The sequence below is a fragment of the Sus scrofa genome, chromosome 2, assembly GCF_000003025.6.
Source record: "Sus scrofa isolate TJ Tabasco breed Duroc chromosome 2, Sscrofa11.1, whole genome shotgun sequence".
Classification (NCBI taxonomy): domain Eukaryota; kingdom Metazoa; phylum Chordata; class Mammalia; order Artiodactyla; family Suidae; genus Sus; species Sus scrofa.
The window spans coordinates 82,606,239-82,631,737 of NC_010444.4; the positions used below are offsets into that span (position 1 = coordinate 82,606,239).

The 25,499-nt window shown below is 43.9% G+C and overlaps 1 protein-coding gene and 1 long non-coding RNA gene across 2 annotated transcripts; both read right to left on the reverse strand.

Annotated features, from left to right (window-relative positions):
• Nucleotides 875-5,767, reverse strand: FOXD1 (forkhead box D1). The gene has a single exon (XM_021084439.1). The coding sequence runs from the start codon at nucleotides 3,008-3,010 to the stop codon at nucleotides 1,610-1,612; it is 1,401 nt and encodes a 466-aa protein (XP_020940098.1). The 5' UTR covers nucleotides 3,011-5,767; the 3' UTR covers nucleotides 875-1,609.
• Nucleotides 19,490-23,100, reverse strand: LOC110259400. Its single transcript, XR_002341738.1, has 3 exons — nucleotides 22,524-23,100; nucleotides 21,656-21,734; nucleotides 19,490-19,542 (listed from the first exon to the last, which is right to left on the reverse strand). It is a non-coding gene; the product is annotated as an uncharacterized LOC110259400 (long non-coding RNA).

Sequence of the window (25,499 nt, forward strand, 5' to 3'; positions counted from 1 at the left end):
TGGAGCCCACAATAATATCATAGTAATCAAAACTAGGCTCACATTTTTTTTAGAGAACTATAAATTGTCTGCAATAAGTAGTTAATGAAAATAAAATTTAAAAAAGACATTCTAAATCATCCAAATCGTATAAATATAAGTAGTTCGATAAACACTTGATGTTTTCTTTTTTAAAATAATATACTATTATAAAATTGAATGTTTTCCTTGTGTACCCTAAATTGTTCACTTAAACTAAGTTTTGATGTTAAGTTTGCCTTTTAAGATAAAAACTTATTTATGCAACTACTGGAATCCTTTCTGCCAAGAAAATAGCTTTATATACTAGCGTTTTCAATTTATTTTACATATGTAAATATTTTCTTATTCAGACTTTAAAGCCATTTAACTGATGATCATCTCTATTAAATTCTTTCTAATAAATTTTAATCTAAAAATTACCTACTTGCTCATGTTACTTCCATCACAATATGTTATGGTGCAGAGTTTTTACAAATATATACAATATTATGCTCAAAAGTGAGTGGAAATTAAATGAAGTGGGAAGATCCAAAATGTAATTACTATAAAGATATCTTAGAGTAATGGCAGCTTTCATTTTAAATAGACTCCATGAGCTTCAAAATGGAATAGAGTAAGTTTTGAAAAGGTATACCAAAGTAACCATTATTTCTAGTTATTTAAAAATAATTTCTGATCTCCTGCAATGGTTTTGACTTATAAAGAATGAATGAAAAATCACAGCACGATACTTTTGTTAAATTCTCTTTGAAAATATTATTTTTCTGTTCTATAATGGGTTCCTACTTATCTCACAAGGAAACTTTTTTTAACAGAAAAGAAAATAAACTAAGAAGGGGACGACTGAAGCCAATTCTTTTGGTGGATTTTCTTTGAAAATTAAGCATTTATTTCTGAAAAAAAGTGTAAAAATCTTACATTAGAATGGTACAATAATAATTGCCAGTAAAATTTACAATACTCCTTGTAAAGAATACGCAGTAAGTACAAAATAAAAATTCCGCATGTCTATTATGATACAAAACACAGGTTAAAGTAAGAAATGATCATTTTGACTTTTTTCCTTGTGTAAACATGTTCGTTAATCATTTTTTCCTTTTCATGAAAAAGTACACCAGTCAAGTGTCCTCAAATAAAAAACTATTGCCTCTCTGGCATTCTTCGGGACCCTTACTATTTTTGTATTATTCTTCTTTTGAACATTACTGATTTTTTCTTTTTAAACTCGGGGACCTGAAACTCTCTAGACCTCAAAAAGGCTTAGACTTTTTAAAAAATTTCCCAAAGTCAAGGAAGCCCCTTGTGCCTGGACAGGGCGGTCCCCACCATCACCCTCTTCCTCCCCACCCCAGGCTGCAGGGCTGCAGCAAAAGGCGAGTTTGCATAAATACAGGGACCCGCAGAGCCGAAGAGCGCGCCCGAGCAGTTGCCCTACAGAGTCTCATCTGAGAATCCAAAGCTGCGAAAATGTGGGCGCGAGGTAGGGAGGGTCCGCGCCGGGAGGAGGGAACAAAACACAAAACACCCAGATGAAAAAAGGAGCTGGGATTCCTACCTTCTCTTTCTCAAGCGCGCTAACATAGCGTTATTAACAATTTGAGATCCTAGCAGTAAAGTTCTCGACACTGGACAAGGCAGTCCCTTGGTGCAGAGTCCCCAGGGCGGCCGACGAGGAGACTGAGGAGGCGGCTGCCGCCGCGGCAGCCACGAGGGAGCGGGTGAGCGCAGCGGCCGGGCCCACTGCCGCTTGAGCCGCGCAGCCGCCGCCGGCTGACCCGGGCGCCGGCGCGGACGGCGTCGCAGGCGAGGGGGAGGGCGAGGCCTGCACGGCGACGGCGGCCTGCGCGGCGGCGGCGGCGGCGGCGGCTGGGCCCAGGCTGCCCCCGATGATGCTCTCTATGGAGAAGGGCGAACGCGTCAGCGCCGAGGCGCCCGGGCAGCCCGCCTTGGCCGCCGAGGCCTGCAGGGGGCCGGGCAGGGCGGCGCCGAGCGGGTGCGGCCGGTAGCCGAAGGCGGTCCGGGCCAGCTCGGCAGCCGCGCCGTGCGGTGGCGGAGGCGGTGGGGGTGAGTGCGGGTGGAAGGCGGCGGCGGCAGCCGCAGCCGCGGCGAAGAGGGCGGAGGGCGGCGGGTAGGGTGGCAGCTGCAGGCCGTAGCCGCAACCGTAGGGGCCGTAGCCGTACGCGTGCGGGGGCGGTGGGGGCGCCGGCGGGAAGAGCGCGGCGGCTGCCGCTGGGTCCCCCGCGCCCCCAGTGCTCCCCGCGCTGCGCAGCAGCAGCGACTCCGCGGCGGCAGCGTTGGGCGGGAGCAGCGGTTGCCGCTTGAAGCGCTTCCTCCGGCGCAGGAAGCTGCCGTTGTCGAACATGTCGGCGGACTCGGGGTCGAGCGTCCAGTAGTTGCCTTTGCCAGGGTTGCCGGGCTCGCGGGGGATCTTGACGAAGCAGTCATTGAGCGAGAGGTTGTGGCGGATGCTGTTCTGCCAGGCAGGGAACTTCTCCCGGTAGTAGGGGAAACGGCCGCTGATGAACTCGCAGATCTCGCTCAGCGTCAGCCGTTTCTTGGGGCTCTGCAGGATGGCCATGGTGATGAGCGCGATGTACGAGTACGGCGGCTTCACCAGGGGGTTCTTGGCGCCGCCGCCAGCGCTCACCCCGCCGCTGCCGCCCGCGCCCGCGCTGCCGCCGCCACCAGCCCCGGCCCCTGCCACAGGGGCCGGGCCCAGGGGCGCCGGGGAGCCACCTGTTCGCGGGGCCAGCAGGATGTCATCGTCGTCGTCCTCCTCCTCCAGGTCCTCTAGCTCGTCTTCCCCGGCGTACGAGCGGCGCCGCCGCCGCCGCCGCTGCGCGGGGACAGCCAGCCGAGGCCCGCCACCGCTGCCCTCGTCGTCGTCCTCCTCTTCCTCATCGTCTTCGTCCTCGCCCTCCCCCACCACGTCGATGTCTGTCTCCTCGGCGAGGCCTGAGGCATCGGACATCTCCGTGCTCAGGGTCATAGCTGTGGTTTGGCGGCGGCGAGGCGGCCCATAGGGGCGCCGGGCTCCCGGCTCCCGCCGCGTCCCAGCCCAGGTCCCGGGCGGCGGGCCTGGCCCGGGGGCGCCACGCTGGGGCGGGGGAGGTGGGGGCGCCGCCGCTGCTCAAGCTGCGCCGGGGTAGCCCGGCGGCGGCCGAGGCTGGCGCTGCGACTTTGTAACTCCTGCGCCGCCGCGGTAGACCCACGATCTCCGCGCTCCTTTGGCTCCCAGCGCACCCGGCCGGGGCGGGGGACTTGACCTTCCTCTCTCCCGGCGCCCCTCGCCGGGTCAGTGGAGGAGGGGGTGGCGGGGCCCCGGGCGAGCAAGTCAAGAGCGTCGGGAGCCCGGGAGCTTGCGGGACGGATGAGAGTCTAGGGACAGAGCTCGGCGAGGAGAGGGCTGAGTCCAGGAGAGGGCGGACCTTTCCTCGGCTTATAGCAGAAGGAGGCCTGTCACATGGTGTGCACGTCAGAGCGCTACCGAGGCCAGGGAAAGAAAGCCTAGAAAATCAGCCCAGCTCGGGAGAGAAAGTTCACCCGTAGGAGAGCAGCGACTGAGAAGAGGAGGGAGGAGACAGGACCCCACCATTCCTCGCCAAAGGGGCCGAGACCGGCTCGCAGTCCGCGGTGGTCTGACCGAGGGCCGCTACACGGATTAGTGTTCCCGTCTCCTCCTCTTCAGTTAGCCCTCAAGCCTAACTTCAGCAGAAGCACTCCTGCGACACGACGGTTTGACCACTCAGTGGCCCGTCCGAGCCGTCCAGAGGGGAGATAACCCCCCACCACCACCACCGTCTGAGGTGGTCCCTGGGCAACAGCCTTGAGGTCTGTTGGATTGTTCCATATCCCCCAGATTGGGCGAGCGGCTCCCCACCGAATGTGACCAGAAAGCCCCCCCCCCGTTTCAGCACAAAAATAATTGTTTATTGACCTTTTAACCTATCCCCTTCGGTTCTTCTCCAAAAGACGTTTGTTTTCCACCATCTGTTAAGAAAAAATGCTCTTTAGCTGGTGTTTTAGTCACTTATCTGCAATTGAATGCCCTAGAAACTTGACAGCTAGACTAAGCCACTCTAATGAGAGGATCTGACAAATTTCATGGGAATGAAGAAAGTAATTATTGGATGCAGAGAAGAAATAGAAATTTTTAGTGAAAACCCAAATGTGCACCAAAAAATATATCTAGAAACCACGCACAAAAGTTCTTTCATAATAGGGTAAGAAATCCCATAGTTATCAGAAGATGATTCTAAACAACCATCCACAGTAATCTCAAAATACTTAAATTACTAAACATATACACTTATCTCTACTTAGCCAGGCTTACTAATAGAAACAACAATGATAAATAAAAACTTTCACACCAGCTTTTAAAAAATGTTTTTTAATCCATACTTTAGATATTTCCAAAAGGTACTGGTGAGAAGAAACGAAATAATTTTTAAAAATAAGATTCAAGTTCTGTTCAACTCAGTTTTCCTTTTCAGGTGACAAGGTAGTGGAAATAAATTCAAATACAATAGTATTTTAAGGACAACAATCTATCACCAACTCATTTTTATTTTGGCTAGTGGAAAAATAGCTTGTGGAATTCATACTCACATAGCCATAACTTTTGGGTTTTTTTCCTAAAACACTTTTATTTCAAAGTGGGGACCTTGCCTCAAAATTTTACCTTTCTTATTAAAATGACCCCTTGACAAAAACTGAGAATCAAAAATCAATGACTTTATGCAGAAACAATCATCGGCTGCCCCCTGTGTATATGATTTTATGGACCAAGCACTTTTCAGGTTGTGAACGTTTCATCACTCTCCTTATCAATTACAGAGCCTCAAAAATAAACTGATTCCCCATCCAAGAGCTTCTTTTTAAATCAAGTTTTTGTTGTTGAAGACAGCTATCAACCAGTTACAGTTACAAATGACCCATACCGTCCATCATAGATCTTTGAAAGATCATGAGAATGCCTCAAAGTCCTAAATAAATTATTTTTTCATTAACTCTCCTTTGATATATGGCTGAACAATTTAATTATTGTAATGGGCTCAGCATTAACCTGGCCAACATTAATCAGCACTATTAATCAGGCATTACATTGCTTTGTTGATGTAGCCAGGAGTCCTTACCAAGGAGTTCACTTTAACATTTGAAAGTTTAAGTTTTTTAAGTACTCAGTCGATATCTAAATAAACACCACGATTTTCACTGCACTGAGCGTTGGTGTGCGGCGAAGTATTTAAAGTTGAAACGGGGAGGAAGGGAGAGCAAGAATTTGTTCGCAGACCATTAGTTACTTTGGATGATCAGTTACAGCCGTCATTCTGTTCTGTTCCACTGCCATGAACTTGTCTGACCAAGAAGGGCGCGGAGATTGCCTTTGCGTTCCATTTGTAACTTTGCCCAAAGGCCTTCCCCAAAGGGTTAAGAGCCTTCCCTGGAAACCTTTGAAAAACGTGGCAAATTATCTTCTGGCCACTCAGGGAAACGCGTTAGGATTTACTGAAGGTCAGAACGGAAGATCAACACAGGAGAAGCGCAGCAGGGACAGAGAGCGTGAAGAGAGATTTGAGCGAGCTTTACCGTAAAGCCTCACATTCGGCATGCCACTTGCTTTGTTTGCTTTAGTTAAGTTACACGTAGGCCACTTTCAGCTCAGCGCTCGCGAAATTCTTGGAGCGCGGAAACGCAAGAATTTCATTTCCCGCGCGTTCTCTTTTCGCCTCCCTTGTCCCCTACCCGTGGGCTTCCCGCCCTAATGGCCTCCCAGCTCTCGGCCTCCCCTGAGAAGTCCACACACACACATACACACACACACACACACACACACACACACACACACACACACACACACACACACGCCACCGCCACTGCCACCGCCACCACCACCTCCCCGCAAGCTGGGACAAGATCGAGAATTTTCCGTGACCCGGCCGGGGGGACTACACGGCGACCCGCCTCCGGCGCGCGGCGCTCGCGCGGACGCGGAAAGCTGCGGAGCTCCGGCAGGCAGGGTGGTGCCCGCGCGGGGGAGGCCGCCTCCTGGTGGCGGCGCGGCGCGGAGCTGGCGCAGGGCTGGCCCCGAGCCGAAGCTTGGGAAGCAGCGGGCGTTTTGCGAGTGTGGCCGGTGAGCTCGCGTTCTTCCCACTCCCTGGGCTTCCCGTGGCAAGGCTCCTTCTTTCTCGAGGCCCTACGTCGCCTTCTCTGGGGCCACTGGACGCGCACGGAGGCGTTTCCCTGTGCTGCAGGTTTCGGAGTCTTTCCCGCGGCGGTTTGGGCCCTCCGAGAGCCCTCCCTGGGTTATCCGAATCCTGGAGCAGATGAGACCGCGAGGACCCTCAGGAGGCACAGCCTCAGCCCTTTGCCCTCGGACCCAGCACCGCGAGCTCCGCATGGTCCAGGGGCTTCCTTCGGGGGGCAGAGACCTGGGGGCATAAACTCTCAGGGCGGGAACCTGGACTACTCCCTCTGGCCCCTAGTGCCTCCCAGGCATTTACTCGTGAACGAAAAGGTGAATGCGTTTCCAAACTTGGCGGACACTTGTGGCTGCGTCCTTCCTCCAAGAGTCATTCTAATCGCCTGTACTGAGATACTACTTTGTGCCTGGCACTCTGGCTTCTGGAGAGAGTAAGAATGAAACGCGAGTTCCTGATGTGACTCACGTCTCAAGGGGAAGCCAGGTAAATAGATAATTATTATGCCCAGTGTGAAATGCTTTGTGAGTCCCCAGCCAAAAAATGCGCGTTGCCTCGGGGTCTCTGCCTGTCTTGGGCTCCATTCTTTCATCCTGCGCTGATCTTCTCTATGTAGTAGATACCTTCCCTTCTTTCCTAAACTCTAGCGTCTGAAGGCCAAAAAGAGCTCTTTCGTTGTTTTTTGTTTTTCAGTGTGTGCATGTTAAAATATAAGTAACATAAAACTTGCCATTTTAAGTGTACAGTTCAGGGGCAGTAAGTAAGTACATCACCAAAATTATTCCATCATCCCAAACTGAAACTCAGTATAGGACACTTCCTCCTGGCAGAATCTTGGCAACCATTATTCTGCTTTGTCTCTATGAACTATTCTAGCTACCTCATATAAATGGGTTTTTCAATATTTACCCTTTGTGTCTGGCATATTTCACTTAGTTAATATAAAGTTTCCAAGTTTCATCTATGTTGTAGCATGTATCAGAATTTCATTCCTCAGGCTGAATAATTCTGTTATCTATTATGTATACCACATTTTGTGTATTCAGTCATCATTCAGTGGACATTTGAGTTGTCTCCTTTTGTTGGTTCTTGAATCTTCATTCACCTAGTTCTTTGTAACACTGCATGCAGCAGGCACTGCATCAAGATATGTTTGTTCTTTTTCCTACATCTTTTCCATCCCAGAAATCCTCAAAGGACCCTCATTGTCTTCTAGCTGTGCCCTTCTCCTTCTGGATTTGTAACCTTAACGTGCACACAATTTTGAGACTTTCAGACAGGCTCTGCACATTATCTTGGGGGGGGGCAGTGGGAGTTAAGATTTGGAATTAGCTCCTGACAAAATTGTTATCAACCTCCCCCCACACCTTTTACATCCTTTTTATGCCTTCTTACCTGTCCTATATCCTTGCGGGCCCAAGATGACTTTAAAATGTTTCTCTGGCTGTCCAGGCCCTCAACTTCAGCATTCCCCTGTGCTGTAATATTACCTGCCCTGAGTGTTGGTTCGAATGTGCCACTAAGCTAATTTCAAGGTCACAAAAACCGGTCAAGTGGGTACCTCCCCATGATGGCTGAGGAATAAGGCTCTGAGAGTTGCTGCTAGCCATTATGGAGGCAGAGCAGAAAACGTCCATCCTCCTGTCTCCGTTCTAGCAGCCTCTCCAACACAGGATTTCAAGGGCCAGGCTCTTTCCACTCCCCTCCCTCCCAAATTATTTATTCAGGACCAGGTAGGTAGTCTGAAAATAAGTTCAAGGCAAGGTATTCCTGGCTGGCAGTGGTTGGTAGCTCTCCCTAGAGTAGAAGCATTTTAAGCCAAGCATTCTGTTGATAAAATGCCATAATCCAGCTTCAAATGGTTCATCATCAGGCAGTGCAGTTGGGAGGTGAGATTCCTTTGTGAAGAAGATATTTTAGTGGCCTCCTGAGACTTACTAGGCAGTCTGTGCTTGCACAAGAGCTCCTTAAACAAGTACTACATGGCTGAGTAGGATTCAGAAATTCTTAAGAATTCAGAATGTCAGCAAAGGTCTAAATCTGTGTTTTATAACAGGAAAATTATTTACACTGACTCAGGAATTTTCATTACCACAGTTAACCTAAACTAGCCCTCCTGCCCCAACACACACCAACACAGACTTATTTAGCTCTGGATCTCAGCAGTTTACAGTGGCACACATTTAAATTTGTTGCCCCAAAACTCAAAGTTGAAAGGTTTTTTTAATTGTGAATTTAACTGTAAAATATATACAGCACCATTCTGGAAAGAGCTTCTCCACTTCCGAGTGGCTTTTAATACAAGACCCTCAAGAGTACATGTTTGTGGCTGTGTTTATCGACACTGATTAATATATTAATTTCCTGGAAATATACTTAGTATTTTTATTTCTTAAATAAGAATTGAATAAACCCCCAATATTTCCACATCCAGAAAGGGTTCATTTATTAATTTTTCATTTGTAGTTTATCCAGGGGCTTCCTGGTCTGGACAAATCACAGAATGGGGCTTTTTAAAAGGAATCTAGGGGTGCAGTTCTCTACAGAACAAACTGAGAATGAAAAGAATCCTTACAAGACCATGAGAAAGCCTTGTCTTCAACTGATTTTTTTCTGTGTGCTTAAAATGTGTACAGTATCTTTCTCTCTCTGCCCTCTCTTTCTCTCTCTCTCTCTCTCTCTCACACACACACACTTTTTAGCCTGATGTTCAGGATGAAACCAAGGCTGAAGCATCACTTCTATGCTCTACCTATGCAAACACACCAAAAGCTCAATGTCTACCCTCAGGGGCAACCTTGCACCTGACACCACCATCTGACATCAAGTTGGGGGGCGGGTATATAGAGGAAAGGGGAAGATTGTTGTCCCCTGTGCAAAAAGCACTTTAGATATCTTCCACTAGAGGCACCTGTAAGTGAATCGCTTTTGCTAGAAAGCTTTGGTTGGCAGCCTTCCAGAGCAGGAAAAAAAACTGAGAAAGGTCTTGAACCCAAAATTTACAGAAGAGTAAATGCAAATAATGAATGATCACTAGTAATAAAAGGCATGCAAATTAGAAAATATTGAAATGCCATTTTCCTTTATCAAATTACCAAATTACATGAAGATGATGGTGTGATGGTAGGAACTCAATCATATGCTCACTGTGTAAAGTGTTAAGTGGCACAAGCATTCTAGCAAATAATTTGGCAATACGAAGCTTGGCTCTTAAGTACCATTTTCTTTAATTCATTTGCTCTAGGAATCTAGTCTAAGGAAACAATCGGAAACAAAAGCAAAGATTTATGGACAAAAATATTTGTTGTAGGAGTTCCCGTTGTGGCTCAGTGGGTTATGAACCCTACTAGTATATATGAGGATGCAGGTTCTATCCCTGGCCTCACTCAGTGGGTTAAGGATCTGGCATTGCCATGAGCTGTGGTGTAGGTTGCAGAGGCCACTCGGATTCTGCATTGTTGTGGCTGTGGTGTAAGCTGGCAGCTGCAGCTCTGATTCAACCCCTGGCCTGGGAACCTTCATGTGCCAGAGCCCTAAAAAGAAAAAAAAATTATTGTAGTGATTTTTTTTAAAGGGCAAAAATTGGAAACATTCTAAGTGCCCAAGAATTATATATATTACAATATGTCCTTAAGATGGAATATTTTATAATCATTAAAAGTTAACTCTGTGAACAATTTTAATAACTTGGGGAAAAAACTCAATGGCAAATGAAAAGTCCAGATAGAAAATTATATGTAATACTTTATCAATTATTTAATATACTAGACACATAAATTGTATGACTAGAAGGAAATGCACTAAAATGACAACTGGTTATTTCCAGGAGGTGAAATTATGGATGGTTTTTAGTTCATTATTTATATTGTACTCTCCTGTTTTCCAAATTTTTCCCAATGAGAAATTTCCAAATTGCCGAGTTGAGACACCAGAAGAGCACAATTAGAGTGAAAGAAAGACTATACACCGAACAGTTTATATTATCTGAAGCATGAAAATTAAGTATTTTTTAAAATCCTAGTGGAAACATTGAATAGGAAGAATGTAATAGAGGAGATAAAGAATAAATCAGTGGAATAAATAAAATGATGGATACAGCTGAAGAATGGATTTGAAGGTCAGTTTGAGGAAGTTCTGGCTGGTGAAATCAAGTTAGTGAGTTGCAGTCAGCATTGCAAGAGAATGGGAGGGGATGGGATGGAATACAATAGACTAGAGTAAACTAGAAAATAGCACCTCACAATACATAATAATGCTAAGAAGAGTTTGTGAAACGTTTACTTTGGTTGTTTTTATAATTTCGTTTTTATGTATTTGTGTATAATGAGTTGCCATGCCAAATGAAATCTGTTAGTGTGGGTCACAGTAAAAAAAAAAAAAAAAAAAAAGTTTGGAATTCCTCTGTGGTTCAGTGGGTTAAGAACCTAGCATCTATCACTGCTGGGGCTCTGGTCACTGCTATGGCATGGGTTCAAGGGTTCCTCTGGCTGCTCTATTAAGAATATCTTGCATTGGAGTTCCTTGTGGTGCAGCAGGTTAAGGATCTGGCATTGCCACTGCAGTAGCTCAGATCACTGTTGTGGTGCAGGTTCGATCCCTGGCCCAAGAACTTCCACATGCTGCAGCCACAGCCAAAAATAATAACAATAAAGTAGTTTCTCCTACAAGTTTTATGGTTCTAGGCTTTACATTTAGGTCAGTAATCCATTTTGCATAAATTTTGGTATGAGATATGGCATGAGATATGGATAGAGGCTCTTTTTGTTTTGTTTTGTTTTCTGCAAGTGTATATCCAGTTGTTCTAGTGCTGTTTGTTGACAGGCTGAACTGCCTTAGCATCTGCTGGTGGGAAGGCAAAATGGTACAACGACGTTGAAAAATAATTTGACAGTTTCTTAAAAAGTTAAAAATATACCACTCCATGACCCAGTCATTCCATTCCTAAATATTTACACAAGAAAAACAAAAGCATATGGTCAAAGACTTGTAAATGAATATTCACAACAGCTTTATCAGTAATAGCCCCAAAGTGGAAACACCCCAAATGTCCTTTACCAGGTGAGTCAATAAACAAACTGTGGCCTCTCCACAAAGCGGAATCCTACTCAACAATAAAAGGAAAGGAACGACTGATGCATGCCACAAGATGAATAAATCTCAAAATCTTTATGGTGAGTAAAAGAAGTCAGACAAAAATGAGTGTATTCTATGTATATAAAGTCTAGACTGATGCTAAGCAGATCAGTGGTTGCCTGGAGGTAGTGGGGGAAATGGCAGAATGGATTACAGGGGGCACAAGGAAAATGTAGGAGTGATGATTATGTTTATTACCTTGACTGTGGTAACAATTTCATAGGTGCCTACACGTCAAAATGTATCAAATTGTACCTTCACCTGCATCTCCTGTTGCATCCACACTGTTCTGACTTGGATTAGTTATACAGGTGACCTCTTTTAGAAGATGTCTATAAGCCATCTTTATATCCATATGCAGTGTTTAGCCTGTTTCCTGGCTGGCTATGCTTAGCAAGGCTTTGCTGGTGTGAAATAAATATAGATAAATCACTTGCTCTTCTATATAACCACTATAATTACATGGGCCTAAAGGCTATTTTAAAGGTGTTGGGATTTATGAGTTTAGTGCAACTGTAATACCATTTATTGTGGCTTTGAAAAACTTTGTTCAAAGGTTATATCAAAGAGCAAATAAACGAGAATAACCAAGAAAATTTTGAAAAAGAAGAGTAGTTGGGCATTGGAGCTTGCCTTACTAAACATTAGTAAGTAGCTGCAGTAATCGAAATAATGGGGACCTCACATAAGAGTAGAGTGATGGTGAAAACTGTAGAGTCCAGAAACAGGCCATAAACTGTGAACATGGATTACTTAGCATATGACAGTTTAGAGGGGGAAGGAAGGAGTTTTTCAGTAAATTTTATAGGACAGTTGATTAACTTTTCTTGGGCGTGTGTGTACACACACACACACACAAAAAAAAAGGTAGACACTTATCCCACATATTAAAATAAACTCCAAGCGACTAAAACTGGTGGTTCTTTAGAAGTGGGGAGAGGACAACAAGGATATCTCACTTGGGGAGGGTTTTTCAAAATCTAGGTGTTTTCTCCTCCTCTTGTTCCCCAGATGTAATATTTTATTTGAAAATAAATGCAAATGATGAAGCCATTTTTAATGAAGAAAAATACAGAAGTTGGATCTTGGAATGGGTAAACACTTTTAAGCATCAAAGAATGGAATAAATCATAGAGAAAAAGATGGATAGTTTTTGCTATCTAAAAATTGTGTAAAAATAGATATAAATGGAAGCAAAGGGAAGAAGACCAGATGGGAGAAATAACTGCAACAAATGTGACCCAGAGAATTTTAATAAAATCAAAAATAGTCCTTACAAATTGATTTTTTAAATAAGCGTATCTGAAGAATAGGGAGACAAGAATGTTTAAAGACTGTTCTACCTTGTTTATAATTATATTAACCGCCAGTCATTAGAGAAATGCAAATTAGACAAATACTGTTTTTCCCCCTAAAGTGGGGGAAGAGACCTAAAGCTGGTAAAGTATGAGGAAACGGACTTCCCTACGGCTTGCTGATGGGCTGGAAGGCATTTGGCAGCATGTAGTAGGAGCCTTGTAGCGTTTATATTGTTGGGCCCAGTGATTCTGCTTCTAGGAATGGATCTCAAATAAATAATCATTTGTATAAAAAGTGCTCCATCCAAACAACCCTTCCACAGGATTGTAAGCTCCATGAAGGGGGGAATTGTGTCAGCTTTGTTTACTGCTGTAACTCTACCCAATATTCTGTGCTAACCTATGTGGGAAAAGAATCTGAAAGAAAATGGGTATCTGTACATGTATAACTGAATCACTTTGTTGTACAGCAGAAATTATTACAACCTTGTAAATGAACTATTTTTCAATGAAGCTTAAACAAACAAACAAACAAACAAAACAGGGGCAGTTAGCCAGGCCTAGACTAAGCACCTCCAAAGTATTTGTTGAATGAATAAGCACTTTTACTTCCTGAATTTTGGTTTGTGATATATTGTAGGTGAAAAGATATATATTTTTTAAAATACAACAACACCAAGGTACAACTGCTTGATTTAAGAAAGAAAATATTATCAAAATGGCTGAAGTTCTCTGTTGCATGCATTAGTTTTAAAATTTAGAAAAAAGTAAAGCATGTCCACTTTAACTTTCTGATCAGACCAGATATTCCACACAAAACTTTCTCTTTTCTCTCATTTTATTGTTATTATTATTATTGTAAAATACATGTGACATAAAATTACCATCCTAACCATTTCTAAGTGTACTTTCAGTGGCATTGAGTGTATTCACACTGCTATGCCGCCGTTATCACTGCCCATGGACAGAACTCTTTTAATCCTGTAAAACTGTGACTCTGTACTCATTAAGCAGTAGCTCCCATCCCCCTCTTTCCCCCCAGCCCCTGGTAACTACCATTCTAATTTCTCCATGTACTTAAGTACTCTAGGTACCTCATAGAAGTGGAATCATACAATATTTGTCCTTTCACTTAGCATGTCTTTCCTTTTTTCACTTAGCATGTCTTCAAGATTCATCCATGTTGCAACATGCATCAGAATTTCCTTCCTTTTTAATACAGTGATATTCTATTGTATGTATATATCACATTCGTCTTATCTATTCATCCACAGACAGACACTTGGGTTGCTTCCACTTTTTTTTTTTTTTGTCTTTTTAGGACCACCCCCACGACAAATGGAAGTTTCCAGGCTAGGGGTCTAATTGGAGATGCAGCTGCCAGCCTATACCACAGCCACAGTAACACAGGATCCAAGCCATGTATGCAGCCTGTACCATAGCTCATAGCAACGTCAGATCCTTAACCCACTGAGTGAGGCCAGGGATTGAACCTGAGTCCTCATGGATACTATGTGGGTTCATTGCTGCTGAGCCACAAACTCCTGCTTCCACTTTTTGGCTATTATGAATAATGATGTTATGAAAATGAGTGTACAAATATATCTTTGAGTCTCTGCTTTCAATTCTTTGGGGAATAAACTCAGAAGTGGAATCGCTAGATTATATGATTATTTTTAAGGAATTGCCATGGTCTGAAGATCTAAATTACCATTTCTCCAAAGAAGATGGATGGCCAAAAAGCACACAGAAAGATACTCGTCAGTAATCATTGGAGAAATGCAAATCAAAACCACAATGAAGTATCATTTCACACCAGTCAGAATGGCCATCATCAAAAGATCTACACAGCAAAGGCTGGAGAAGGTTTGGAGAAAAGGGAACCCTCCTACACTGTTGGTAGGAATGTAAATTGGTAAAACCACTATGGAGAACAGTATGAAGGTTCCTTAAAAAACTAAATATAGAACTACCATATGACTCAACAATCCCACTCCTGGGCACATATCCAGAGAAAACATGATTTGAAAAGACACTTGCACCCCAATGTTCACTGCAGCACCATTTGCAATTGCCAAGACATGGAAACAATCTAAGTGTTGATCAATAGAGGAATGGATAAAGATATGGCACATATATGCATATATACAGTGGAATATTTCTCAGCCATGTGCAGCAACATGGATAGACCTAGAGATGATCACATTAAGTGAAATAAGTCAAAGACAAATATCGCTTATATATGGAATCCAATAAAAATGATACTAATGAATTTATTTATAAAACAGAAACAAACTCACAGATTTCAAAATCAGAGTTACCAAAGGGAAAACCACGGGGGGAGGGATAAACTGGGAGGATGGAATTAACACATATACTCTCCTATATATAAAATAGATAACAAGGACCTACTGTATAGCACAGAGAGGTCTACTCAATGTTCTGTAATAACTATGTGGGGAAAAAATAATGATATATGTATAACTGATTCACTTGGCTGTAAACTTGAAGCTACATTGTAAATCAACTATACCCCAATAAAATTTTTTTTAATTAAGATTAAAAGTAAAAAATATGGAGTTCCCATTGTGGCTCAGTAGGTTAAGAACCCAATGTAGTGTCCATGAGGATGTGTGTTTGATCCCTGGCCTCACCCTGTGGGTTAAGGATCCGGCATAGCTGCAAGCTGCAGCCCAGGTTGAGGATGCAGTTTGGATCCTGAGGCAGTGGAGTAGGCTGGCAGCTGCAGCTCTGATTCAACCCCTAGCCCAGGAATTCCATATACCACAAGTGCAGGCTTAAAAAGAAAAAAAGTTAAAAATAAATCAGTTTTATTTGGGAACTTAAAAAAAAAAAAAGGAATTGCCTTACTGTTACACCATTATGTATTCCCAACAATTTATCTGCATGCTCACCAATGTTATTTTCTGTTTTCTTCTTCCTCCCTCCATCCCTCTCTTTCTTGCTTGCTTGGAAAGCATCCCTCTTATCTCCTACACAATACCTATCAGTGTGAACAGCATGTGGCAATAGGAGAAACTGAACTCAAGTTCCCAGATAACAGAACCACAGTCTAATAAGGTCTTTCCAGGGTAGTCAAGAAAGGGCTTGCAAGAAAACACACACACATACACCCTCATTCCACTTGTACGGAATCTGAGTTTCCACTTCTCTCCTTATCCAGGAGACAGCCTTCCCCAGCAAGCATGGTGTTATTACCATACTCTGCCACTAGGAGCAATATTCCTCCCAAGCAAGGCTAAAGTGTGCTGGTCAAAAAACACCCTCATCCTCAGCCTGGTGGGAAAGGACAGAGAGGAGTTTAAACGGCCAAGGAAACTTTTGGGACTGATAGTTATATTCACTATCTTGATTATGGTGATGGTGCCACCAGTATATACTTATGTTAAGACTTAGATTCTACGTGTAGTGTGTTGTATGTGGATTATTCCTCAACAAAGCTTTTTCTTAAAAAAAAAAAAAAAAAAATTCCCCCATCCCTGACAAAATTTGAAATTTTTCAAAATGAATTTTGTTTAAAAACAAGAAAAGGCAAATCAAAAACCAAAAAGAGTGAGCTAGGAAGTAAATGGGCAGATTACATTCTCCTTATGTTTGATACTTAAAGTGAGTCCATGTCTCCTAACTGCTCGTGAGGGATTCAGACACCGAACAGTGGAGGAATCAGGCTGGCAGTGCTGCCTAATTTGGTTGAGATTTTAGATCCTGCCACAGTCTGCTTCCCAGTCTTCTTCTAGAACAGCCAATACTGATCGCCCCTCTAACAAACTGGCACCTCTGCTCCCCCCACCCCACTGGACTATGCTCCAAATGAGGAAAGTACTGCCTTATTGGGCTGTAAGTTTCCTCCCCTGCTCCAGGCAAACTGCACTAACCTTGCTAATGAACACCTAGCCATCTCAGAAGTTGTTCTGAAATTCCTACCCTTGTCACCCCTGAGCCACAGGAGCCTGTCCTATTTGGTTTGTTTAAAATTCATTCATTAGGTCTATTAAATTGACTCAAACTATGGTCACCTATTGTTCTTGACGAATGTCTGGGCCTAATGTCATAAAGGGCTGAGACATAAGGACCATCGTCTAGGAGCTAAGGTACCTGACGGTTTCAACAAAAACACCAGCCATGTAAAATAAAAATTTGCGAACAAAGACATTTTGCCAACTACTAAAATAAATTATTATTTCCTAATTTAGAGACTTGAAACCATTTTTTTACTATGCATACAACTTCTGTTAGGAATCCATGAGGGACAGAGATAGGTCTGCAATACCTGGGGACTCAGCTAGGACAATGTGAATGCTGGGGTAACCCAGGGCTGGGGGCAGGAATCATCTGAAGGTGTCTTTATTTATATCTGTAGCAGTGGATGCTAGCTGTCAGCTGGGATTGTTGACTAGAATACCAACATATTACCTTTTCAGGTGGCCTGGGCTTCCTCACAGCATGGCTACCAGCCTCCCTCAAAAGAGCCAATGGAAGCAATATTGCCTTTGATAACCTACCTCTAGGAAGTCACATGTTATTTCCATAGTAGTCATAAGTCCCCCAGATTCAAGGGGAGGGAACTGTATTGGTTTGTTAGGCTGCCATAACAAAGTACCACAGATTGGGTGGTTTAAACAATAATTTACTATCTCACCATTGTGGAAGCTAGATGTCCCAAATCAAGGTATTATCAGGGTTATTTTCTTCTGAGGATTATGAGAGAAGGATCTCTCCAGACCTTTCTCCTTGGCTTAGAGATGGCCATCTTCTCCCTATGTCTTCACATCACTGTCCCTGTCTGTGCCTCTGTGGCCAAATTCCCCCCTTTTTATGACACTGGTCATACTGGATGAGGGTCCATCCTAATGACTTCATTTTAATTTGGTTAAAGACCCTACCTCCAAATAAGGCCATGTTCTGAGATACTTGGGGTTAGGACCTCAACATGTGAACTTTGAAGGAAACAATTTAATTCATAAGAGGAACATAGACACCCCAACTCTCAATGAGCAGAGTGTCAAAATCACCATGTAAAAAATGCATGTGGGGAGTTCCCAACGTGGCACAGGGGAAACGAATCCGACTAGGAACCATGAGGTTGCGGGTTTGATCCTGGCCTCACTCAGTGGGTTGAGGATCCGGCATTGCTGTGAACTGTGGTGTAGGTCACAGACAGGCTCAGACCTGTCGTTGCTTTGGCTGTGGCATAGGCCGGCAGCTTCAGCTCTGATTCAACACTTAGCCTGGGAACATCCATATGCTGTGGGTGCAGCCCTAAAAAAAAAAAAAAAAAGTGCTTGTGAGAGATACTGTCACTTGCTATCACTGGAAAATAAAACCTACCACATTATGATATAAAATGTTTAATGATGTGAACCTATTACAGCTTATATTATTCATTTCATATAAGTCAGCTCACAACATATAAAACATATAATTTGTGGGGAAAACTACTATCATATGTTTCTTATGTTTATAGTGGTCAGGGAGGCCAAATACCAATTGTTTGGTTCCAAACAAGACACCTGGAAACTCTGACTGACTCTTTCCCAAGGCAATGAGAGGCTGTGCTTGAACGGTGAGTGCTTCCTAACAGAACTTCCAACAAATGATCATTTCTGGCCCAAGGATTCACTCTAAGCTCTCTTGCTCATTTGTAATAGACACTCACTATTAGCACCTGTGGGCTCAATCTTCACCAGTCTTTGTCTTTTTTCCTTTTGCTTTTTAGGGCCACACCTATGGCATGTGGAGTTTTCCAGGTTAGGGGTCAAATTGGAGCTACAGCTGCCAGGCACAGCCACTCGGGATCTGAGCCGCATCTGTGACCTACAACACAGCTCACATCAATGCCGGATCCTTAACCCACTGAGCAAGGCCAGGGATTGAACTGGCAACCTCATGGATCCTAGTCAGGTTCATTAACCACTGAGCCATGAAGGGAACTCTGACCAGTCTTTGTCTTCACTCAGAGGAATTCATACCTGTTAGTTTTATTTTACATGCAAAATAAATTTAGATACACATTTTTTATGCTTTTTCAGTTATTTATTTTTTAATTATTCAATGAATTTTATTACATTTATAGTTGTACAACAATCACCACAACTAAATTTTATAGCATTTCCATCCCAAACCTTCAGTGCATCCCCCCCACCCCAACCTGTCTCATTTGGAAACTGTAAGTTTTTCAAAGTCTGTGAGTTAGTATCTGTTCTGCAAAGTTTAGTCTGTCCTTTTTTTTAGATTCCACATGTAAGTGATAGCATTTGATACTGGTGTCTCATTGTCTGACCAACTTCACTTAGCATGATAATTTCTAGGTCCATCCATGTTGCTGCTTATGCCGTTATTTCTTTCCTTTTAATGGCTGAGTAATATTCCATTGTGTATATGTACCATATCTTCTTTAGCCACTTCTCTGTTGATGGACATTTAGGTTGTTTCCATGTCTTGGCTATTGTATACAGTGCTGCAATGAACATTGGAGTACATGTGCCTTTTTGAGTCATAGTTTTCTCTGGATAGATGCCCAAGAGTGGGATTGCAGGATCAAATGGTAGTTCAATTTTTAGTTTTCTGAGGAATCTCCATACTGTTTTCCACAGTGGTTGCACCAATTTACATTCCCACCAACAGTGTAATAGGGTTCCTTTTTCTCCACACCCTCTCCAGCTCTTGTTTGTAGACTTTTTGATGATGGCCATTCTGTCTGGTGTAAGGCAGTACCTCATAGTGGTTTTGATTTGCATTTCTCTAATAATGAGTGATGTTGAACATCTTTTCATGTGTTTTTTGGCCATCTGTATGTCATCTTTGGAGAACTCTCTGTTTAGATCTTCTGCTCATTTTTTGATGGGGTTGTTCATTTTTTTGGTATTGAGCTGCAGAAGGTGTTTATAAATTTGGGAGATTAATTCCTTGTCAGTTACATCATTTGCAAATATTTTCTCCCATTCTGTGGGTTATCTTTTCATTTTTTTAGGGTTTCCTTTGCTGTGCAGAAACTTTTAAGTCCCCATGTGTTTGTTTTTGTTGTCAATACTCTAAGAGGTGGATCTAAGAAGATGTTGTCATTTATGTCAGAGAGTGTTTGGCCTATGTTTTCCTCTAAGAGCTTTATAGTGTCTGGTCTTCTATGTATGTCTTTAATCCATTTTGAGTTTATTTTTGTGTATGGTGTTAGGAAGTGTTCTAATTTCATTCTTTTACATGTGACTGTCCAGTTTTCCTAGCACCACTTATTGAAGGGACTGTCTTTTCTCCATTGTATATTCTTGCCTCCTTCATCATAGATTAGTTGACTGTCGGTGCATGGGTTTAATTCTGGGCTTTCTATCCTGTTCCACTGATCTATTTTTCTGTCTTTGTGCCAGTACCATATGGTTTTGATGACTGTAGCTTTGTAATATAGTCTGAAGTCAGGGAGCCTGATTCCTCCAGCTCCATTTTTCTTTTTCAGGATATCTTTGGCTATTCTGGGTCTTTTGTGCTTCCAAACAAACTTTAAAATATTTTGTTCTGGAGTTCCCATTGTGGCTCAGCAGTTAGTGAACCCAACTAGGATCCATGAGGATGCAGGTTCAGTCCCTGGCCTTGCTCAGTGGGTTAAGGATCCAGCATTGTTGTGAGCTGTGGTGTAGGTCACAGATGCAGCTTGGATCCCAAAATGCTGTGGCTGTGGCGTAGGCCAGAGGCTACAGTTCCAACTGGACCCCTAGCCTGGGAATCTCCATGTGCCGTGGGTACAGCCCTAAAAAACAAAAAGACCAAAAAAAAATTTTTTTGTTCTAGTTCTGTGAAAAATGTCCTTGGTAATTTGATAGGGATTGCATTGAGAATCTGTAGATTGCCTTTGCATAGTCATTTTGATAATATTGGCTCTTTTAATCCAAGAGCATGGTATGTCTTTCCTTCTGTTTTGTGTCATCTTTGATTTCTTTCATCAGCATCTTATAGTTTTCAGAGTACAGTAGGCATGTGTTATTATCGATTTGGGGGAAAACATATGAATAAGTACCTACTGTACTGGTACTTATTAATAAATCCTATCATGCCTCATTTGTTGCCGTTACTGTTATTAGTTCAGAGAACTCTTACTGTGCCAAATAAACTTTATACATAGGTGGGGCTCCTGCCAAACCCAGACCGGCACTGCTAACACTTGTATTGCCCCAGTGCACATCAGCAGAAGTTTTGCACATACCAACCACTGAAAAAATGTTGCCCAAAAGCCAGTCTCAAAAACCTACACATTCCTTTTTAAAGTGGGGTAATAAAAAAAGAATGTGGAGTAGAAACCTAGTTACCACACAAGCCACTGAACTGATTCTTCAGATTGCTTTTCAGGATTGCTCACTCCTGCCATTGGGCTTTTCCCAGCCTCTTTTCCCCCAGACCACATTTCCCTTCCTGTTCACCAGGGCTGACACCCAGAGCTGCCGAATTTGAACATCTAGAGGAAGGGCCCCAAAATTTGTTTTTGGACGCTGCCCAGGTAATTTTGGTCATCAGCTAGGTTTGCCAACTACAGATCAGGGTGATCAAAGTCAAGTTCCTTAAGCATAGCCTAAAAAGGCCCTCGACCCTGCTCAACGCTACAGGGGCCTCCCTGTCACTTCCCATCTCATCTTTTTATACTGGTCGGAGAGCTCAAACGCGCACTGTTGGGTTCCCAGCAAAATACCTGGAAACTCTATGACTGACGGTTTTCCAAGGCAATGAAAGGATTCATGAACTATCCTGACTACCGATAGTACACAATACACAATATGCTGTTTCACCCCACTGAGCCATGGTCCAGGCTGAAAACCCTCAGCCCACCCTAACTCCCTACCTATTCTCCCTCCAAAGTCCAGCTCCAGAGTCTGTGTCCATGAAGCCTTCCCTGATGACCACACTCCCACCCCCCCATCCAGAATTAATCCTTCTCCCCTCTGTGTTCCGACTTGTTCACGCAGCAATCAGCACAGAGTATGTAGAAGTATACTTGCTCACCTCTCCCCTCCAATGGACTGTCATCTATTTGAAGGCCGATTCTATGCTGTCATCACCTCAGGATTCACAACATCTAACCCTAGGGTGAAATAAATTAGAGTAAACTGGTTTTTGGGGGGTAAGCAAAGGAGTCTTTTGTCAAGCAGGTTAAGTCTCCTTTGTATAGGCCGCTTGGGAATCTGTTACTCTGCCTGGCCCTGCCGCAATCAGGGAGGTTTCTTTTCAGCCATTACACAGTATACACTAGCTCTGCCCTCAGCAAGGAAGTAGGTCCCTATAAAGAGGAAAATAGGAGTTCCCGTTGTGGCTTAGTGGTTAACGAATCCGACTAGGAACCATGAGGTTGTGGGTTCGATCCCTGGCCTCCCTCAGTGGGTTGAGGATCAGGCGTTGCTGTGGCTGTGGTGTAGGCCGGCGGCTACAGCTCCAACTGGCCCCCTAGCCTGGGAACCTCCATATGCCACGGGTGTGGCCCTAGAAAATACAAAAAAAAAAAAAGTTAAAAAAATAAAGAGACATTTAAAAATTATAAAAAAAAATAAAGAGGAAAATAGATTTCACCTGCAGTTATAACAAACGCGAAGGGCATTACCACCCAAGGAAAATCCCCCAGACTTCTGGCCTCTCAACACGGACATTTGCCTTCTCCCTTTTCCCCTACTTCATGCTCTTGTTTCGCAGCACAGTCAAGAGCAGCCAGTGTTTACATTGCTGTCCCTCTGTCACCTCTTCTTTGCTTGTCACTATGACCAAGATCACAGCTGCAGCTGGTAAATGATTTTCCAATTTAATGCTGCCAGTTTCCAGCCAACAAAAGCTTCACAGAATATATAAAAACTGTCACATTAAGAATTTTGGCATCACTCACCTGGAAACTGGATATTTGGTATTGCCCCAAATTCAGAGGACGGACAGCCCTTGGTTCTTGCTCCGGCTGGTCTCTGAGGGGATGGCGATTGGGATCCTCAAGTTACAGCAATGATAATATAGCTGTGGTTCTCTGACTTCAGGGGGTATCACAGTCACTTGGGGGTCTCGTGATGACACAGACTGCTGCACCCCACCCCCAGAATTGTTGATTCAGTGGGTCTGAGATGGAGCCTGAAAATCACGTTTGGAAGAAGTTCCCAAGTGATGCTTATGCCGGTCCGGGGATCACACTTCGAGAACAACTGTTCTCTGGAGAGTCTCTGGAGGTGGGTGGACCAAGCTACTTATTTGACTTATTAAACCTAGAATAGTGGTTCTCAAACCGGTCTGCCTATTAGACATATTAGAATCACCTGGGGAGATTGAAATGCTCTGGATCCCCAGGCTACATCCAATTATAAACCAGAACCTGTGAAGGCAGGAGGCAGTCAGCACCTGTGGCACATGGAGGTTCCCAGGCTAGGGGTTGAATCAGAGCTACAGCTGCTGGCCTACACCAGAGCCAAAGCAACACAGGATCCGAGCCACATCTGCAACCTACACCAAAGCTCATGGCAACGATAGATCCTCAACCCACTGAGCAAGGCCAGGGATCAAACCTGAATCCTCATGGATACTAGTCGGGTTTGTTTCTGCTGAGCCACATGGGAACTCCAGATTATTGGATTTAGCCAGAATTGAAGTTAGGCTAGCCAGGCACCACCAGGTGAGAAAGAACTGAGGAGTGCTTTACAGGTTTTATTTAAAAAAAGAAAAAAAAAGTCCCACACCTTTTTGTACAGCTGCTTTGATATGACTGGTGAGAGCTAACCTCAGCCCTGCCTGGGCCTATACAATGTATTTTCCCCTGCTCTTGGTTTGCCTACTATACCTAAAATAGACTTATTCTCCAGATTAAAAAAAAAGAAGAAGGTAGGAGGAAGGTATCAGTATTTTTAAAACTTGCCAAGTACTTCCAGTACACAAGCAAACTTGAGAACCAGTGATGGGGACCAGCAGTTCTCAACCCTTGTTGAAAATTAGAGTCACATGGGGAGCTTTTAAAACATAATCCTGCCAGGAGCCCACCCTGAACCAATTACATCAGAATATCTGGGTATGAGGCCTGGGCAGCCTGCCTTCTTGACTTCCTTCTTCCCCTCCTTCCTTCCCAGTTGCCTCGATTTTTCTAAAGTTTCACCACTGTTGGGGATTACTAATCCGGACCTCAATGTACCCCTTTTATAAACCATCATTTCTGTTCCAGCTGAAAAATCCCTTCTTGTTTTGAACAAAAGAGATTGGGAAATTTTTATTTTTTGAAAACTAGAGGGCACCGGTCTGAATAATCTGGATGAGGGTGAGAGCAGGGGAAGAAATCCGTCTTCAAGGCGAAACCTCCAGCAATAGGGCCAGACCTTCCCTAAGAATCACCCAGAGCAGCACTTCTCAGAGCCATCCCTGGACCTGCAGCATCAGCATCACCTGAGAGCTTTTGGAAATGCGCATTCTCGGGGCCTACCCCAGAAACTCAAGGTTGGGGCTCTTGAATCTGTTTCATGCCTTCTGGGTGATTTTGGTGTGTGTTAAGGTTTGAGGCTCACTGACCAGGAAGATAGCGGTGGGGAAATTAAGATCTTGATCTTCCATTTCTCACATAGATGCATCTATTAAAAAAAAAAAAAAACCACTCTTGCCACATCATCTCTCAAAAGGAAGACAGTAGAGGGAGTTCTCGTTGTGGCTCAGTGGGTTACGAAACCGGCTAGTATCTACCCATGAGAATGGGGGTTCGATCCCTGGCCTCACTCAGTGGGCTAAGGATCTGGAGTTGCTGTGAGGTGTGGTGTAGATTACAGATGCGACTTGGATCTGGTGTTGCTGTGGTTGTGGCTCAGGCCAGCAGCTCCGATTCAACCCCTAGCCTGGGAACAGGTGTGGCCCTAAGGGAAAAAAAAAAAAAAAAGGTCAAACCTCCACCATCCCTCTTCCGGGAATGGGCTTCCATCCTTGGCCTCTTTGTTGGGCCTTAACAGGCGGTTTTGTGTTCTTGATATGATGGCCACAATTCTAATGGCCATTTGCATTTAGTGGACCCTCTGAGATGGCACTGCCACTGCAATGTGATTAAAATATCTTAGGAAGCTCTTTGGGGCTTCTGATACCTACCTTGTATTCTCCATTTCCTCACCAGATGGGGGCGCATACTGTCCAATTTTTATGTAAGCCACAACGCTCGAGCCTGTGCAGCTAAGGAGTTGGAGGGAGGCCCTGCTGGATTGAACTCATCAGTATTTTACCAGAAGCCAGAGCCTTTTCTCAGACTGGAGGCCAACGAAATAGAAAACAACTTCTTTTTTTTTTTTTTTTTTTTTTGCCAAGAACCTTTTTTTTGTTTGTTTGTTTGTTTGTTTTGTTGTTGTTGCTATTTCTTGGGCCGCTCCCGCGGCATATGGAGGTTCCCAGGCTAGGGGTTGAATCGGAGCTGTAGCCACCGGCCTACACCAGAGCCACAGCAACACGGGATCGGAGCCACGTCTGCAACCTACACCACAGCTCACGGCAACGCCGGATCATTAACCCACTGAGCAAGGGCAGGGACCGAACCCACAACCTCATGGTTCCTAGTCGGATTCGTTAACCACTGCGCTACAACGGGAACTCCTGCCAAGAACCTTTTATCAACCCATTATTTTGAGCAAGACCCCCAGGCAGTGTGACGCCTCAAGGCCTGTTTGGAAGGGACCCAGACCACAGATGAAATCTGTAGTAACTCCTATAAAATCAGTAATCCCTGCACTGGTGTTCTGAGAAGGAAAGGAACCTAATTTATTGAGGATGTACTAATTCCTGGGATTTTACATGCACAATTTTACTTCGTCCCTACAACAACATTGTGAACTTAGTAGTATTACTCCTACTCACGAACGCCACA